The sequence below is a fragment of the Drosophila willistoni genome, assembly GCF_018902025.1.
Source record: "Drosophila willistoni isolate 14030-0811.24 chromosome 2R unlocalized genomic scaffold, UCI_dwil_1.1 Seg167, whole genome shotgun sequence".
NCBI classification, from domain to species: Eukaryota; Metazoa; Arthropoda; class Insecta; order Diptera; family Drosophilidae; genus Drosophila; species Drosophila willistoni.
Window position 1 is genome coordinate 3,923,347 of NW_025814050.1, and position 17,783 is coordinate 3,941,129.

Here is a 17,783-nt window from a genome sequence, read left to right on the forward strand (position 1 = left end):
ATTTTTAGTCATTAACATATACACAAAACTAACAAGTATTAATTTTTTTGACAATAGCTCTGAATATAACGAAGTGGTGGGAGCTACATATATGATATAGAGGTCGGATCCGACCGAGATATACCAACATATTTAAGCCTATATGGACAATTTTTCTACTCTGTAGCTCTTATGATATAGGGGAAGTCTGGCTATATAACTCGTCTCGTCGTGTTGATACTTTATAAGGTCTGCTTCCTTCTAAGCGTTGCACACTTCTAAACAAAATTAATATACCCTTTTTGCAAGTGTATTAAATATATCAGACAACTTGATGAGATTTTTTGTATTTTAAAAAAAAATTATTTAAAAATTAAAATAAAACTTGACAATGGTTATAAATCATACATACTTTGAATATAAATTGAATAAATATACTTTGTGGTTTTTTACTATTAACAAATCAATTACAATGAACAACCATTTCAACTTTATATTATATGTACATATGTAGGGTATACATAGTTTCTATAAAGACGTCCTCTAAATTGAAAAAAAAAAACTGAGTTACATACCTAAAAAAGTATACAAAGCTACATTTACATATATAATTGTAATCTGTGTAATTAGTGGAACTGATATTTTAGAATAAAATAAAATGGATAAAATTTGGGTTGGTCAATTTGATAAGATGGAATCCTGTATACATATACGCCTGGATTAGTTTAGTTCACTGAACAGAATTAGATAGGACATATTTTTTAATTCGAAAAATGTACAAAAGTAAATCAGACCTGCGGGGACTTGAATTTGAATGGATGTCATAAAACCAAACTCAAATAATGATATATTGACCAAAGTGTGGCCTTATTTACGCGTACTGAAACCCAAAACAGAGAACCCAAATCAAACAAGCAGCTGGTTTTGCTGCTTCTGCTTTTCAGTTTTCATCTCTCAGTTTTCTCCCTAAACCGATCTCAATTCCCGCTTGTCGACCATTTTGCGTATTTGCCTCACGCCCCGCTTCATTCATCCGACCATTTATATGGACCTACCTTGTAGGGTGCTGCGCACGTTCGTTCGGTTTTATTGCACCTTTTGTTCAGGGCTGCTGCCATCTTGCTCTGATCTCTGTACCTCTCTCTTTGTCTCTTTTTCTCTCCCTGCCGTGCTAGCTGCTCTCCTTTTCTGTCATTTCAATCATCCTGCATGAGGTAATCGCTGCAATTTGCACGCTTACGCATATCGCAAGATTAAACTCTGATCCCAAAACACTGATCTCTTGATGCGACGACGGCGACGACGGCGACGACGACGACGACGACGAGAGCGATATAGGTTCATTCATGTTGCACAAGAGGGAAAGAGATGGTTAACTTGCCTTGCATTAGTTTCCTTGGGCATAAAACGATATTTGGATTAACAATTTTAATTGACTATTCAATGGCAACCGGTGTGACGACCGACCAGATGATGCTGATCGGAGAGGGTTGCTCTTGGATTGCTTTAGCTTGGCAGGGATTAGCAAGCCCTCTGACCAGGGTTTCATTAACATATCAATGTCAGCGACAGGCGATAACGTCGACGGAGCGCCGTCTAGTTTAGCTTCCGATTTTCGTTACTGATTTTGGCTTCCTGCGGGAGGAAAATTCGCTTAAATTTTTAACAAGACAAATACCCAAAGCTCTCTCACTCAGGAACCCTTACTGAAAAAGCAATCACTGCCGTGTGTATGTACTTACATACATACAAACATACATATGTACGTATGTACGTCATGAGAGCCAAGGCGAAAGAAACTTTTCTAATTTTGCAACAAGAAATGTTGCCGGAGGGCTCCATTTCTGTTCGCAAAACAGAAATCGAAATAAAAAATCATCATCATCTTCGATGAAGAAGAAGTAGACGAATGACGAAAAGTAGAAAAACCTTTTATACCAACCACACTGTTTACACAGTCCTTTGCCAATTGAACTTTTTCCACGCGCTGCGCAATCGGCAAAAAAAAAGGAAAGCGTAAGGAGAAACGTCAAAAGAGGAAGAAGAATGTAGCCAAATACAATACTTAGTCAGAGGTTAATTTAATTTTTTATTTAAAATTCAATCTACCAACTAAAACAAAAAGTGCAATCAGGTCAGAGTAAGCGACAGAGAGAGAGAGAGGGAGAAAACGAAAAAGTTTTAGTAAAAAAAACACGGGTGTGGTATGGTGACCCCGACGTTGTGAGCAACTTTTAAGCTTAACGAGCACTAGTCAAGAGTTTTCCGTCGGGACGTGTTCCTTCATATAAGAAGTTCAGTGCAAAGACAAATAGTGAAAACATGGCATATACACAGGGAGTAGAGAAGATGGATGAAGAACCAAGGAAAGAGAGAGGAAGAAAGAAAGAAAGACAGGGGAAGCTGGACGAAACTGCTTCTGGCCTGCTTAATTATTCAATAATTTCTAAAAGCATTGGCAACATTTCGTCGTTCGTTCGTCATCCTTTCATCCTTTTACCGAACACCACATCCACATGTGGTGCAGCTCCATGTGACCTTTAATCAGTTGGTTACATATACAAGAGCTCCTGACATCTCCTCCAGCTCCTCTCATTGTTAGAGTTGACATTGTGATGGCTTTACGCTTCATACGGTTTAGCCTTACACATGTACGTACACACGATGTTTGGCAGAGACTTGCATTTATCATTAGAAGTAAGCTTAGCCTTTGTTTTTCGACTATAGCTCGTAGCGTATTTGATGTGGAAACTTTAGATTAAAATATTTTAGCAAAATGCACAAAGGCCGACCATTGCCCTTATGGAAAAGAGCAATTTTCCACATTATATACAAACACGTAATATATGTATATGAAAGATAGCTGGCATTGCCTTAACCACTATACATTCTTATACATATACCACCTACGTCCACCCATCCATCCCACCCCTCCCTTACCCAAACCCGAAAGCTAACAAATAGCGTTCGGCTACGAGGATTGAGCGCATAATGATGTTTATGTGTTGCCAAAAACATAAAAGCATTAATTTAGTCATTATCTTCTTAAGATACAGCGAAGCGCAGCCTCCACTGCCTTTCAAGTGCGAGTAAGATAGATTACATATATAGCCAGCTCACTCGCACAGCCGTCTTTCTGCTTTCTTTCTGTCTCTCCATTTCACTCGCTCACCCCTGGAGGCTACTGTCAGTGATGACTTTATCTGTATAAATAACTGTCAGTTAACAAAAAGAGGAAAAAAAACCGGGCGCCAAAATCGACTGTGCCCACATGCGAGAGAGCGAGAGAGAGACCCACAAAGAGGTAGTATGCATGAGAGGGGGAGTAGGGTAGTGGAGCCTTATCTCCAAGCGCCATCTTTCAAGCTACGAACCTGGCAACCGTCCAAAAGCATCCATAAATGAAGATGTTCCCAGCTTTATGGAGGGGCGTTCTCTATCTACCAAACCCACCACCACCATAAACCGTCGTATTCCCAAAGCAGAGCTCTCTCTCTCTCTCTCTCTCTCTCGCTCTTTGTCTCTGTGTGAGAGCTGTGGCAAAGGCGTGTCTAGGTCTTCGCCGATTGGCTATGCTCGGCTAAAATGTCTGCCTTAATGACAGAGAGAGCGACAGGGAGAGCGAGAGAGAGTAAGAGCGAGAGAAAAATCTCGTTATGATTTGAACCTGGCACAGCAGGCAACTTGTCGTGCGCAGCAAAGCATTTGCGTTTCAAAACCGTTTCGTACTTTGAACGGACAAGAAGGGTTTTACCTTTTGCTCCGCTACTTTTTGAAAAAAGCAAAGCAAAGTGTCGTCGCGTGTCACGTGTCGCGTGTTGTGAATATCTTGATCCGTGAGTTTGTTATTAAATCTATCAAAATTCTGTCCTCACTGTGGACCCCGTCACCGTCGGCTTGTGGTGCTGCTGGCAGCCCGAGCGACACAAAAGCAACAAAAACTAAATTTAAGATCACTGTAGTGAGCACACCGAGTCCCTCGCCGCCGCCCACACCTCCCCCATTGGCACAAGCGCCCCTGGCATCCGGTCACATCATGGTCGAGACAAACTCCCCGCCAACAGGCTATAGCCTGAAACGGTGCTCTTCCTCCAGTGATCTTGGGAGTGATCAGCAACAACCTACGCGTCAAATTTCCCGTTCACCGGGCACTAGCAATGCGGCGTATCACTTAACCACAGCCATGTTGCTCAATTCTCAGCAATGCGGCTATCTGGGACAGAGATTGCAATCGGTGCTGCAGCAGCAGCAACAACATCATCAGCAATCCCAATCACAAACTCCATCCTCGGATGATGGTAGTCAGTCGGGGGTTACCATTCTGGATGATGAGCGTCCATCGAGAAATGTTCCTAGTGGTGCAGCAGCAGCAGCGGCTGCTTCGCTCTTTACCATCGATAGTATTCTTGGTTCACGTGGAGCTAATGGTGCTACATCCGGTTGCTCATCGACTCTGCAATCCAATAACAGCAACACCCACTCCAGTAACAGTCACCACAACAACAACAACAGCAACAACATCAATAACAACAACAATATTAGCATTAACTTGAAACGCCAAACCGAATCACCTGCCTCACCGAACTCGAATTCAAGTTCCAGTGCCGCCGCCAGTCCCATTAGGCCGCAGCGTGTCCCAGCAATGCTACAGCATCCCGGCCTGCACCATTTGGGTCACCTGGCGGCGGCAGCAGCCAGCGGTTTTGCGGCAGCTTCACCATCGGATTTCCTAGGTAAGTTGCTTTTGGACTTCTCCCTCGAATCCTGAAGGGCATTATTCATAATTAGGCAATGAACCGTAAAAGATGATTTCGGTTTTTTCTCCATTTGATTTTGTTGTCGGTTAGAGGATTTGCATTAACATTGGAACTCGAAACGGGGGGGTGGTGGAATTATGTTGATTCGAGCGTAGACTTTTCTCTCTTGCTTGAAATTCAAAGGCCTCGGGACGAGCTGGAGATGAGTTGAGTTGAGTTCTCATACCCATGAATATTAAAAACTGTGTGTGTTTCTCTTCTTCTTCGTTTTTTTGCAACCGGAAACGGAAGCCACATGGCGGCTGTTTTCTGCTTCTTTGTTATGCGCATTTTTAAGGATTTTTGAGCCCTCCAACCACCACCCCCCCATCCAGCTTCACTTCACTCCACTTTAAATCATTGCATGGCATAAATAAGGATGAGCTATGATTGTATAATATATATGAAAATCTTTTTATCTCTCTCTCTCCCCCCTCTCTTTCTCTTGACAGTGGCATATCCCAACTTTTATCCAAACTATATGCATGCGGCTGCGGTTGCCCATGTGGCCGCTGCGCAAATGCAGGCACACGCCAGTGGTCATGCAGCGGTGGCTGCTGCCGCTGGCCTCCACTCCCATCATCCGCATCATTCCCACCATCCACATCATCCCAGCCATCATTTGGGTCATCATGGCCAGCATCATTTGAGTCATTTGGGTCACGGACCTCCGCCGAAACGTAAACGTCGTCATCGCACCATCTTCACCGAGGAGCAATTGGAGCAACTGGAAGCCACATTCGATAAAACTCACTATCCCGATGTAGTGCTACGAGAGCAATTAGCTCTCAAGGTCGATCTCAAGGAGGAGAGAGTCGAGGTAAGTCGCAAACTCCAACTCCAAAAATTTTCATAGAGATAACAATTTGCTTTTCGTGGTCTTGGGTCTCGGGTTAATTTCACGCTCGTTTTAATACCCAGCGTGAAACCAATTGAGTGCTGCTGCACCCCCATAAACAGGACTGAAAACGGGAATCCAAACCCAATCCCAAACCATCTGCATCGCAATCTGTATGCAGTTACATACAAACATCAAATTTGCCCTCCCTTCTCCGTTTGCTCTTGTGAATTTCTTGCTGTTTATTTAGTTGTCAGCGTTTAACATTTGCTGGGCTTCCTTCTGACGAAAAGGAAAACAATGGTCCAATGAATCACTTCACTTAATTTGAGTAATGGGACCAAAGTTTGAGGTTATGCCGTATCACTGCCAATGTAAATAAGATTCCCTGAATCTCGTTTGCTCCCTTAGCCTCTGTCTGTCTATCTGACTGTCTTTCTCTCTCTCTTTCTCTCTGGCAAAGCCTAACCCCGGGGTGTACTTAGAACACAAAAAACCCTCCCCTTTTATGAACCATCATCACCACATTTAGGCAAATCTGGTCCTCAGTAAACGAAAAATTTGTGATTCAAAGTCCATTAGTGTTAGTGAGGAAGGAAACCCAACAACAAGCAAACAAACAAACAAACAAATATATTTGACGACAAAAAGTTGACAAATTTAATTTGTAAGCAATTTTTATTGATGGCGCGGGATGATGAACGATAAACAGAGAGCGAAGGCGTCTTTGATAAGGGAGATTACCATCGCTTGTTGTTGTCACTTTGGTGGCACAATATGCTAACCGGTCAATGTGTAATCTACAATCCCTTCCATCCTTTCATCCTGCCTCTCTCTCTCTGTCTCACCCTTCCTCCATTTGATCTAAAGGAAACTCGACAAGTGCGAGGCAATGTTGACATTTGCTTGTAGGTAGGTAGGTAGGTAAGGGTGGCCTGAATGCTGCGTAGAGACTCTGTTTAGAGTTAAGCTTAGAACAACTTAACAACTACCTTATTATAACCCATTAGGATAATGAGCCCCTTAGGGCAATTTGACGCCATTGCCCCCCACCTCCCTGGAAATATATACATTTCATTTAATTATAGGCGACAGATTAAACCGCCGCTGGGACTTGTAACTTCTAAGCGGATTAGGACACACAGGTCACAGGTTAGAAAGGAAATCTTAATCTACATACACGCTTGGGTCCCCCAATCCTACGACCCCCTCCCCTTCACGCTACAACTAATTGGGGAATACACAAATTTTGATTTTTTAACTCTATGAGAAGAAAAAGTTGCTGTCTCACCGTATTGACTGTGTGTGTTGACTGGTTGGTTGGTTGGTTGTTGGTTGTGGGCCTAATTAACATACAACTACAAAATACGTCGTAGTCGTCGTTAAAGCTTGTCTCTGACGAAAAACCAAAAACCGAAAATCTTGTGCCCAGTCATCATCTTTTTCTTCAACTTCTTCTTGTTGCCTGCCTGGCTTTGTCATTGACTTAAGCAGCATAATCAACTTCAGTTCCAACTTCACTTCCATTTGCCTGACGTTCGCTTACCACAAAACAAAAATCTCTCTGCTACTGTTTAGCATTTTTGCATGCCAAGTGTTGCCACTTGAGAAAACGCCCAAGCTATGTATGAGCGAGATGGAGAGACGGAATGGAAACGTACACGTAAATTGTGGAAGCTGAAAACCAAACCATAAGTGGCAATAATTATTAAAAATCTTGCCTAAGACAACAGAAGTAAATAACAAAAGGCCTACGACACAACAAACACTGAGTAGTCGATCCGAAAAAGAGAGAGAGAGAGGGCAATAGAGGGGACAAGAGGGAGACATATTTAAAGACGTTTTGAATGAAGCCAGCAAGAGATTAGGGGCAATTGGGAAACAGCTAAACAAAAAACGACTATCAAGTTTCGTTTAGGACTAAATTTATGGTCAATGGGTTAGGTCTTTTTATAGTACTTGGAACTACAGGTTAGACAATCGTCCTATTACAAGGAGTAAAACAAGGGTCCTTCCTTTGTACGTATATATTTCCTCATCAATTTCAATTCATATGAATTTTCACACGTTCGTTCAAGTTTTGCTTATGCTCCAATTTACATTACATTCTGCCTATTTCGACGTTTTCATCAAATTGATCATCATCATCAGTAAGAAACATTTATCTGCTTATTTTGACTTCATAATTTACAATTATTATTTTTATTTAGACACTAGAGTGGTCTGTCTGTCCTCTGTCTGCTTTTGTTGTCTCACTCACTGTGGTCGTGTTCGGGTTTTGTGGGTAAAACAGTAGCCTAACACACACACACACAGACGGAGCCAGGCCAAGATAAAACCAAACAAACCAATTCCAATTCCAATTTCGATTTTCAATTCTCTTCGTTTCTCACTCGATTGTTCGTCGGTGCGTGCAAGTCAAATACGCCTAATCCCGCATCTCAAGTGATTGAGGCTCGTCTTCTGATCATCATCATCATCATCATCATGATCGTGTAGCTGGCTACCAGCTTTAACCCAATCCCGAATCAACATCAACAAATCAGAAAATGCTTCAAGCACAGGGCAAATATTTATCTTTGGATCCCCGTCGTCGCCAAGAAATTAGTAATCATCGGGCATGCCATAATAAAGCATTGTCTCTTTCGCACTCATTACAAATATTTAGATTGGAAAGGGTCACAAGTAAAAGAAGAAGATAAAGAATGTGCCCACTCATGGGCAATGTGTGTGATCTCTCTAGCTCTAGTCTTTCTCTCTCTCTCTCTCTCTCTCCTCTCTCTATATCTGATCATTATGATCAGGACAATGTGTGGTGAAGAAAAAAGGGGCTTGTCACCATCGTGAGCAATGTTTTTGTGAGGTTGATCCTGTATCTTTTCGGATTTTTCCCTTCTTTTTTTTGCGCCTCTTTTGAAGTTGCACAATTGAGTGGTTGAGTTGAAGTGCTTCAAGGAGGATGAGATCGAGCCCACCTGCGTGGCAATTAACTAAATATTTGTTATTATTATTATTATTATTATTGCTATGGTTAGGGATAACGGGGGTAACACAAGTCCTTCAACCCACAAGAACAACATGCACTGGGTTAGAATTGAAATGTCGGGGTTTTTCAATTTCGATTTTTGAGTCTAGATTCTAGAGCTTAACCCATTTACCGTTCTACTTGAAAACCGTTTTCTGGCATAAAGTTCGTAACTCCCCCCGAAGTGAGCACTTTATTTTATTGTTTATTTAGTTGTCTGTAAAATTTGTGAAAATGAAATTAAAATGGCAATGAGCTGGAATCAGCAGATTTTCGTTAATTTCAGTAGCAACAACATTGTGAGTAGCCACAGGGCACCAACAACAACTTCAGCAGCAGCAGAAACAGCGGGGGAGCATAATTCACCACCACCCCAAACCACCCCCCTCAATTCACATCACGCACACACTTTGCCACTTTTCTGCCCACAAAATCTCACACGAACCACTCACAACTCACCACCCTCCGCCCACCATCCACCACCCACTCCCCCTCACTGACATTATCTCACTGATGTTGTTGTTATATTTTTCATAATTTTCCATTATTCAAACACTTGAGAAGAGAACTGAAAAATTTCGCTTAACAATGTGTTACAACGGTCGCCCCGTGGTATTCCTGAACACTGAACTCTCGCGGGAATTTTTGCGGCCCGCAAAGTGCGTTTAGGGCCTTAGGGCGCAAACACTGCCCGGGTGCGGAGTGTGGTGGGGGGGGGCGGGGATAAGGTAAATGGATAAGGTGGAGTGAATGAAGACCGAAAGAGCTTTGTCCTTTCCATGTTTGCTTTACAGTTTTGGCTGTCGAAGCGTGTAACCATAGACAAATATTATGGGCAAAAAGAGAGAAAATTGCCCTCGAAGCTGAATAAATTTACACACACACACACACACACACAGAGAGATTGAGAGAGGTGTGGGCAGGGCGTATGAGATGATGGAATTGATGGTGTAGATGGGGATAACAGGAGGAAACAGGTACAGGACTAAGCTGTTAAAAGGTCGCCAAGCTCATGATTAAAAGAAACAAGCGAAGAAAAAAACGTGTCAGCGATTAGTTAAGAGTACAAAATAAAAATATGTATATATAAATGTAACTTAAAACCCCAAAGAATTTGCATTTGTATCTTTGGGGAATAGTCCTAAAATTCTTATGGATTAAAAATTCATACATACACACACACATAAGGAAATAAGTATTTACCTCATTTTACCGCTTGTCCAGCCATTTAGAGATAACATTAATTTGCCACCTTGTCACGTGCTCATCTCTAATAAGGAATTAGCATAGCCATCTCACTCGCTCCTTTGCTTTCTGTCACTGTTTCTGTGATTTAAAACGGTACATACTTATACAAATTGGCCAATATGCGTTGCCATGGTGCTTGAAGACCATAACCATACTATATATCCCAATCCCACGCAATCTTTGCACAGAAAGAGAGACACGTTTTTTATTTTGTATTTATTTATCTCGATGGCTTCTACTTATGAATTTTTGCACTTTCAAATTAAGCGATTTTCCGGTATGCCGATAATACTTATTTAAGTATTTATTTTATTTACTATATAAATCTTATTCAACTGATGTTTGTGTGTCTCATTCTTTTGAAGCTTATCTAATCTTTTTGTAGTCCTCCTTTGTTTTTTTTATTAATTAACATAGTTGTAGAAGGAAAAAAATGAAATTGTTAAATGACAAATAAAGAAAATTATTTAAACTTAATTCCATTTTTCTCTAAATGCGGGATTTCCCTCCTCTTACTCATACTAAACTAAATCATTTAGCTATCTCGCTTACTCATTTCATTTATTGTTAGATAAATTTTAGTTGCGTGTGTGCATGTATGTATGTATGTATGTGTGTTTTTGATTTAGTTATTTATTTTCATAATTTTCATAATTTTGATGAGCTTAAGTTATTAAAACAACACACAAAACTCTAGTGTTTTGCGGTCAAAGTATAATAATAGCGTAATAAAAAATGTGGGCGCGGCCAATGAATTTGTGATTTAGTCAGCTTAATTATGTCAACACACACCCACACACACACACACAGATACACATACACACGCATACATTCTTGTATGTGTGCATTTCTGGCTTAATTACCTATGCAACACTTTTAATCCATAAAATCTAAAAGCAAAAAAATTTTAAATGGCCTTTGGCTTTGACAGCAAAAAAAAAAAGAATGAAACATTTAGTATACTCACATCTCTGACCACAAAATAATTATTAATCGGTTTGTTTTAGTGGTTTCTAATAATTGCGCTGTAATTTACACGATGTAACAATTCGATAAAAGAATAACCATTTCTAACAAAGATTGGAAGCATCGATTAAAGTCCTAAAGAACTTAGAAGAGAGAGAAAAGTGCAAAAGGCTACAGATTTTTAAAGGGCGGCGAATTTCAAGAAATTGAATATTACTTAGTGATACATCTAATAATTTAAAGTAATTTGTTTGTTTAAATAATATTTGTGGCTTATAATTCAATAAAGAATGGATACAAGAACACACACGGTTTCACGGTAATATATGAAGAGAGGATCTAACTTCCCTTTATTGCCCAGTAAACCCGAATCGACATTTGACAAACATTATATACCCATTTAGTGTACGCCTAACGGGTATGAAAATCGTTTTATAGATTCTACACTAATTAAAATTTCATATTTTAATTAAAATGTTAACCAAAATGAAACGCATTGAACCCTAATCCTGTCAAGAATCCATGAAAAAGGCCATCAATATAAGCGGCGGGGTAAAAATCAGAAAAAAACGCACAAGTTTTGCGGCGCCACGCGCTTTTGGCTAATCCCGTAATTTCTACGGCCAACATGCAAAAACCAAACCAAACGAAACGAAAACTCTATATGTATATAGGGAACCCATATGTATGTATATAGTACAAGCCCCGCTCCCCCACCCAAACACCTCCTTTAACCCACTCGAAGCTTACCATCCATTTAAAATCTGCAATATCCGCAGGCGCAATTTTTTACCGCGTTTTCAACGCGTCGCCTCGCTCACACGGAAAAATCGCAAGTTGGTACAATTTTTTGGCGAAATTAAATAAACACTGCGAGGATAACCGAGGATATTGGTGAGAAGAGGTGTATATATACATATATGTATGTATAGACCTGTGTATCAATGAAATATGCCGGGATTGGGATGAAATCTGGAAAAAAACGAATATGGTTGTTGGTGGCGCCTTGAAGGCCAAATATTTCCGTAGTGATTTTTCCAACCAAAAGCGCATAAATCGCTGATACGGCCCGAAAATCCTGCCCAGAAAACTGCAACGAAAGTAAAAGGTTCTCTCATGCGGGGGTTGGGGGGGTTTGGAGTGAAGTTGGGTGGAATGGAGATGAGAACCACTGGGAACATTGAAAACGTGTGCATGAAATCCATTGAACAAACAGACCAAAGGCAGTTGATTTTTAATTAACTACAAAAGCGCTTTATGGTCGTCCAACTGGACCTAAAGGCCAGACACAAAAATGCCAACCCGGATTTCGAGAGGTGGGTGATATGGATGGTTCATCTGCGTATGTGTGGGCGTGGCTGTGTTTGCTTTGCCCAAATGCTGACCCAAAAGTTAACTGCGATTACACCAAAAAATTGTGCAATCCACCGTAAAATTGTTCACAAAATTATACGAATATTTTGCGTGTTGCAGTTGCTGTTTTTTGGGAGTTGCATTGCTGTGATAACTTTGCGCTTCGCTAATCGCTGCACCTGCTGTTCATCTGTTCCTCGCACTCTCCTCTAGTCCTTCTCACTATCTCTCTTGATGTGTGTGTGTGTGTGTGTCTAATTTTCATGTTTTTCCAAAACTCAGGCTAGCGAAAGAGAGAGAACATTTTTACCGACAGAAAAGCCAACAATACGCAACATTGAGAAGGGGATCCCCCTAGGGGCAGTCTTTCAAAATGGCGGCTGGGAACTTTTTTTTTTGTTTCTTCTCTTTCACCTATACGTTCGTACGTAGTCGTTTCTTTCTCTCTCTCTCTCTCTCTCTAATTAGTGAAAATTGGCAACACAAGTCGGTTGGAAACTTTGTCGTTGGATGTCAACGTCACTCTCTACTACGGAACCAAGACCAAGGTACATACAAACAGCGCTGAGGTAAAGCCGCCGGCAACAACATTTTCGTTTCGTTTTGTTTCGGTTTTTCGTGTCGACATTTTCCTCGTGATGTTGGATTAAAATCGCGCAGCCGTGAAAATTGGTGCGTACGTTTACTAGGTCCTAAAGGTCCCAAGTCATGGGTTAACCCATGCGACGAGCACTAATTAAACCTGTAGTTCACAGGTGTCGCAAAGAAATGGAAATATTGTCTGGTTTAAAGGGAAAATCATCGATTAAAAGGCATTCACTTCACTTTGAAGAACAATATCCGGCAGAGTATATGCATCTTTAGTATCAATTAGTCAAGATAACTATTTAAAATGAGTTAAAACTGTTGCAACTACTTTTTAAAAACCATCTAAATCATAACTTGGCATAAACACATCCATTTGGGATCTTATTAAATATATTATTTACCCAAATTTATACGAATTTGGTTAATTAAAGTCGACAACTACATGTGTGTTTTGGAGTGGAAAGTCTAAAGCTATTACATGTAATTTTATTAAAATAAAATTATATTTATGTATTATTAGAATACCTTTAAGAACATATGTATCCATAAGGCTATTTCCAAGCTGCCCATATTACACCCTAAACCAGCCAAGATCATTTGAAGTACTAGTTAAATCCCTTGTAACTCCTGCATCATTGAAAGGACTGCACACGTTTGCTGCATTTCAAATAACATTGAATGAATTATTCTTGACATGTTTAAATATAATTCAGCAAATTCCGCAATCAAATTTTCGTCCAGCTCAAAATGAATTTTGTTGCAGCATCCAAAGTGACATCTGCATTGAGGCGCAAGGACATCAAAAAACAATACGTTGCCAACGGAGTTTTGCACTCACAATCAGAGGTCCACAGTTCCGCAAAATTTTCTTCAAAGGTTGCCAAGGCGGCGCCATTTTTATTTGCCTTCCTCATCTTTCATCGTCGTTATCATCATCATCATCATTCTTATGTACATCATCCTAAGCAAATAAGCCAGAATATTCAGCTGTAGAAATTTACACAAATTTATATAAACTTAAATGAGCTCAAAAGGAGCTGAAGGGGAATATCTGCTTCTTGCTTATAAGTTTAGCGCATTTCTCTTCTTCGCCTCCTTCCACTAAGCGCTTTCCATCCAATGTCATTGCTGGTGACCCCGACGCACAGACCCCCAGCATTTTCGTCTCTTTTACTCTCTGTCTCTCTCTCTGTGCTCGTTTGTTATTTCAACAAATTCAGTCGATTTGCTGCATAAACATTTCGAAATGTTAGTAGAGAGTTGAGTTGAGTTTTCATTTTGGGTTTTGATAACAGTTTTGAGAGCCAAAAAGTTGGCAAAATGTTCTAATTAAACTTTTTACCCTTTGCTTTCTTTATTATTACAAAATTGTTATAGTATCCATTCCGACCTACCTAGTATTTATTTTAGGAAAATCATAACAAACAAGGGTTGCAAAAATGTTCAACACTGCATTGGGATTGGACAAACAGAGAGACCCAGAGATACTGAGAGAGATACACTGCCAGGGAATTAGTCGGAAAGAGTAAGGGAGAGACGAAATGGCTGTTATTGACTTGGCTCCACCCCTAGCTACAAATTTGGGACCAGGGAATGACAAGATATATGCTGCCCATGAGGGTGATTACACAACGTTCCCATTGTCATACTCACTGTGATTCCAATCTCCTACTCCATTCCCATTTCCCAAATCACGTTTAACCCCCAAAAAAAAACAGTCACTTGACAGGCGCCTTTTGTTTTAATTAACCTAAGTAGTATGAGGTGTATAAGGGTAACGATAGGCTGGTTTGGGTAACGATTTTTGAATGGGTGTGGCCAAAGCCTACGTAATTAAAAAGCCCGACAAAAAATTGAGTGTCGCAGGTGGTTAACAAGGAAGTGTACATAAGAAGATTTCAAAATGGGGAAATGGAAATTCATGTTTACGATACTTTTCTCTTATTTGAGTTTTACAAAAGTTTTAATTCAGTTTTTAACATTGTTTTCTAACCTGATTTTAATTTTTATAGTAATTATTACTTCGATGACGTAAATTTTGAATTACCATAAAATCTTTTGAGTGTGATCCGAAATTAAATCTGCAATTGATTTTATTGTTTCCTTATAAATTTGCTGCATGTAATAATCTATGTTTGATTCTGAAACGGGTTAAGGATCCTTTAAGTGATAAAATTAACCTCTTTTTCCACTGCTGAATTAAAAATTGAGATTTAAAACTAATATACTTTTATATACCCTGTTAAAAAACAGTTTCATTGTCTGCTATTTTGTCCTCTTTCCTATTTTTTTTTTTTTGTTTTTGTGGCGCTTTCTCTTTGCTTTCGCTCTCATAATTAATTACAATTACAATAAGTCAGCTAATTAAGCGCACAAAACAAAAAATGAGATGAAAAGTCTCTGGGTAAGGGATTGCCTAGGCAACTCTCTTCAACTTTTTGACCAAAGATAAACGCCGAGTTTACGGCGATGGCTGAATGCAGCCATACAAAAAAATGTTATTCCATGGGGGAGAAGGAAAAAATTACTTTAAATATTTACCATCCCGACCGAGTGGGGTCTGTGGTGGGGTGGGGGAGGCGTGGTGGCAAAACATAATTTGAAAAACGGATGAAAGTGTTTTTGAAGCCATAGAATCAAAAGTAACCTAGGCTAAAAGTAAAACCAAATCTAACCTCACATGTTTTTTTCTTTCGTTTTTTTCTAGGTTTGGTTTAAGAATCGTCGTGCCAAATGGCGTAAACAGAAACGCGAAGAGCAGGAGAGACTGCGTAAGCTTCAAGAAGAACAATGCGGCAGTACCACCAATTCCACCAGCACCACATCTGGTACCAACGCCACCACCAACAACAACAACAATAGCAGTAGCACCAACAACAATGGTTCCACTCCGAATCCGCATAACAATGGCTCTTCCACGGGCAGTTCGTCGTCAAAATGCTATGCCACGCAGCTAATTCACATTAAAAGTGATCCGAATAGTTATAGTGATGCTGATGAATCCTCTGACCTGGAAGTGGCATAAGTCAATTGGAATTCGAGAGTCCTGACTAAAGATGAAGTGACGAGAAGAGAGATAGAGAAATGGATCTATAGTCAGATAGTCCAATTATAGTCAAAAATCAAAAACAAACAAACTTGAAAAAAGAAAATCTACCAACTTTTCGAAAAGTTGTTTCAGATTTTGAAGATTCTGTATATAACCTTATATACTAATGAGTATATATATTGTATATACACAGATATATATAAATAAAATGTACAATCCCTTTAGATTTTGTTTTGTAAATAATAAAAAAAATCACCATATTTATATTGAAACTTTTGTTAACTAAGTTTTTAAACGCGGCATATAGAAAAAATCTGTACAGTCATTTTGGAAAAAACCACCTATATTAAACTAATATAAATAAAAATATATGTATATGTATGTGTATGTATCTGTGTCTGTGTTTGTGTGAATGTATGTGTGCATGTGTCCAGGCTGTATGAACCAATTTTTGGCCATTTGTATGAATTTTGTCTAATTGTCCAAAGTTTATTGCATACTAAAATAAATTAAAACGTAAATGCTAATCAATAAACTTAACTAATTGTAATTCCCCTTCTCGAGATATACTAAATTCTAATGTTAAATTTAACTTATTGAAAAAATACCGAAAAGCGGCTAAACAACCGAAAAAAATCCAAAAATGAAAATAAAAACTCGCCCAAAAGTCACAAAATCATAAAAAAAAACATCCACACGTTATCTTCTTTTTTCAATTTGGGCTATCGATGGGAAGACCCGAGATCCGATACCAAAGGCTTTCACACCTCAGTAAATGCCCAAGAAGGACCCAGGATCCAGTACACTTTGCTACGTTCTTTTGTGGCTTCAATCAATTTACTGTGTGCCACAATGATGAATAGGGATGGAGCTGTGAAAGAGTTTGTCTATCTTCTTGTTGCACATATAATTTGTCTGTCTTTTGGCATTTGCATTTCAGGACCAAATAACAAAGAGCCATACCCTTCCCCCGTGTCCGCATCCTTCCATGTCGAAGAATGACGAGTTGTCGGTAGTAAGGATGTTAATTTTAGAAGAAGCAAAAATAACCCTTCCATGTCAACATACCTTTTTCATTGCTTTGATTTAAGGACTCCTCAAAAATGAAAAATATATATACAACACGTCGGGGTCACCATTTGCTTAACTCAAACGATACTTTGTCGGGTAGGCTATTGGGGAAATATGCAGATGAATGACCATTTTAACAATTGACTTTGATTTGTACTACAACACACATACACCCCTTTATTTGTCTCCACATACAAACAGCGTCTCAGCAGGACACAGACCAGGACTCTGCTTTCATGCCAACTCCATGCATATTTTTTAGACGCTGGCTAGGATATTGTCCTGTGTTATGCCTTTTGTGTGTCCTTTCTTGTCTTGTTATTCTCCTGACTCCAATCGATGGAAAATGCAAATTTATTCCTTGCTTTTCTCTGCTATGCCGCCATTTTGTTTTTCCTTTAAGGTGGAGTGGGTTTTCTTGTTTTCTTTTTTTTTTTTTTGTTTTTCGTTCGCTTTCTTTTTGTTTGAGATTCTATTTGCACGATTCTCGTGTTTCGCTTTGGTTTTAGGACCCGAAATGTTCCTTATTTGTCCGCGTTAATAGTTCGTGTAAAAACTTACAAATATTTGCAGACTATTAATTTTTGGTTTCATTTTTATTTTTCCGTCGACTGCGCCTCGCCTTGCCTCGCATAATTTTTAACGAAATTTAATACCAGTTGCCCCTTTTGAAATTTCCTAGCAAACAAGGGATTTTTTTTTTGTTTTGTTCCTTTTTGTTTAAAAAAAAACCCTATGTATGCGTGTATGTACTCTGCACTATATATTTTTTTACACACTTATATATTTAATTTCTTTTTTCTTTATTTTATGCCCCAACGTTGGCCCATGAAATATTTACCCATTAAATTTGCCTTTAATTAAATTGTG

At 39.4% G+C, this 17,783-nt stretch overlaps 1 protein-coding gene across 1 annotated transcript; it reads left to right on the forward strand.

Annotated features, from left to right (window-relative positions):
- The first annotated feature begins 3,608 nt into the window (after positions 1-3,608).
- LOC6644168 (homeobox protein goosecoid) lies at positions 3,609-16,021 on the forward strand. Its single transcript, XM_023176655.2, has 3 exons — positions 3,609-4,712; positions 5,228-5,595; positions 15,501-16,021. Exons 1-3 carry the CDS (start codon positions 4,016-4,018, stop codon positions 15,816-15,818), a joined length of 1,383 nt encoding a protein of 460 aa, XP_023032423.1. The 5' UTR covers positions 3,609-4,015; the 3' UTR covers positions 15,819-16,021.
- The last annotated feature ends 1,762 nt before the right edge of the window (positions 16,022-17,783 follow it).

Excerpts from the sequence above, each read along its gene's own strand:
- LOC6644168 (XM_023176655.2), top strand. The coding sequence starts at position 4,016 with ATGGTCGAGACAAACTCCCCGCCAACAGGCTATAGCCTGAAACGGTGC. Across the intron at positions 4,713-5,227 it reads TTCACCATCGGATTTCCTAG|TGGCATATCCCAACTTTTAT; the intron begins GTAAGTTGCTTT and ends TTCTCTTGACAG. Across the intron at positions 5,596-15,500 it reads TCAAGGAGGAGAGAGTCGAG|GTTTGGTTTAAGAATCGTCG; the intron begins GTAAGTCGCAAA and ends GTTTTTTTCTAG.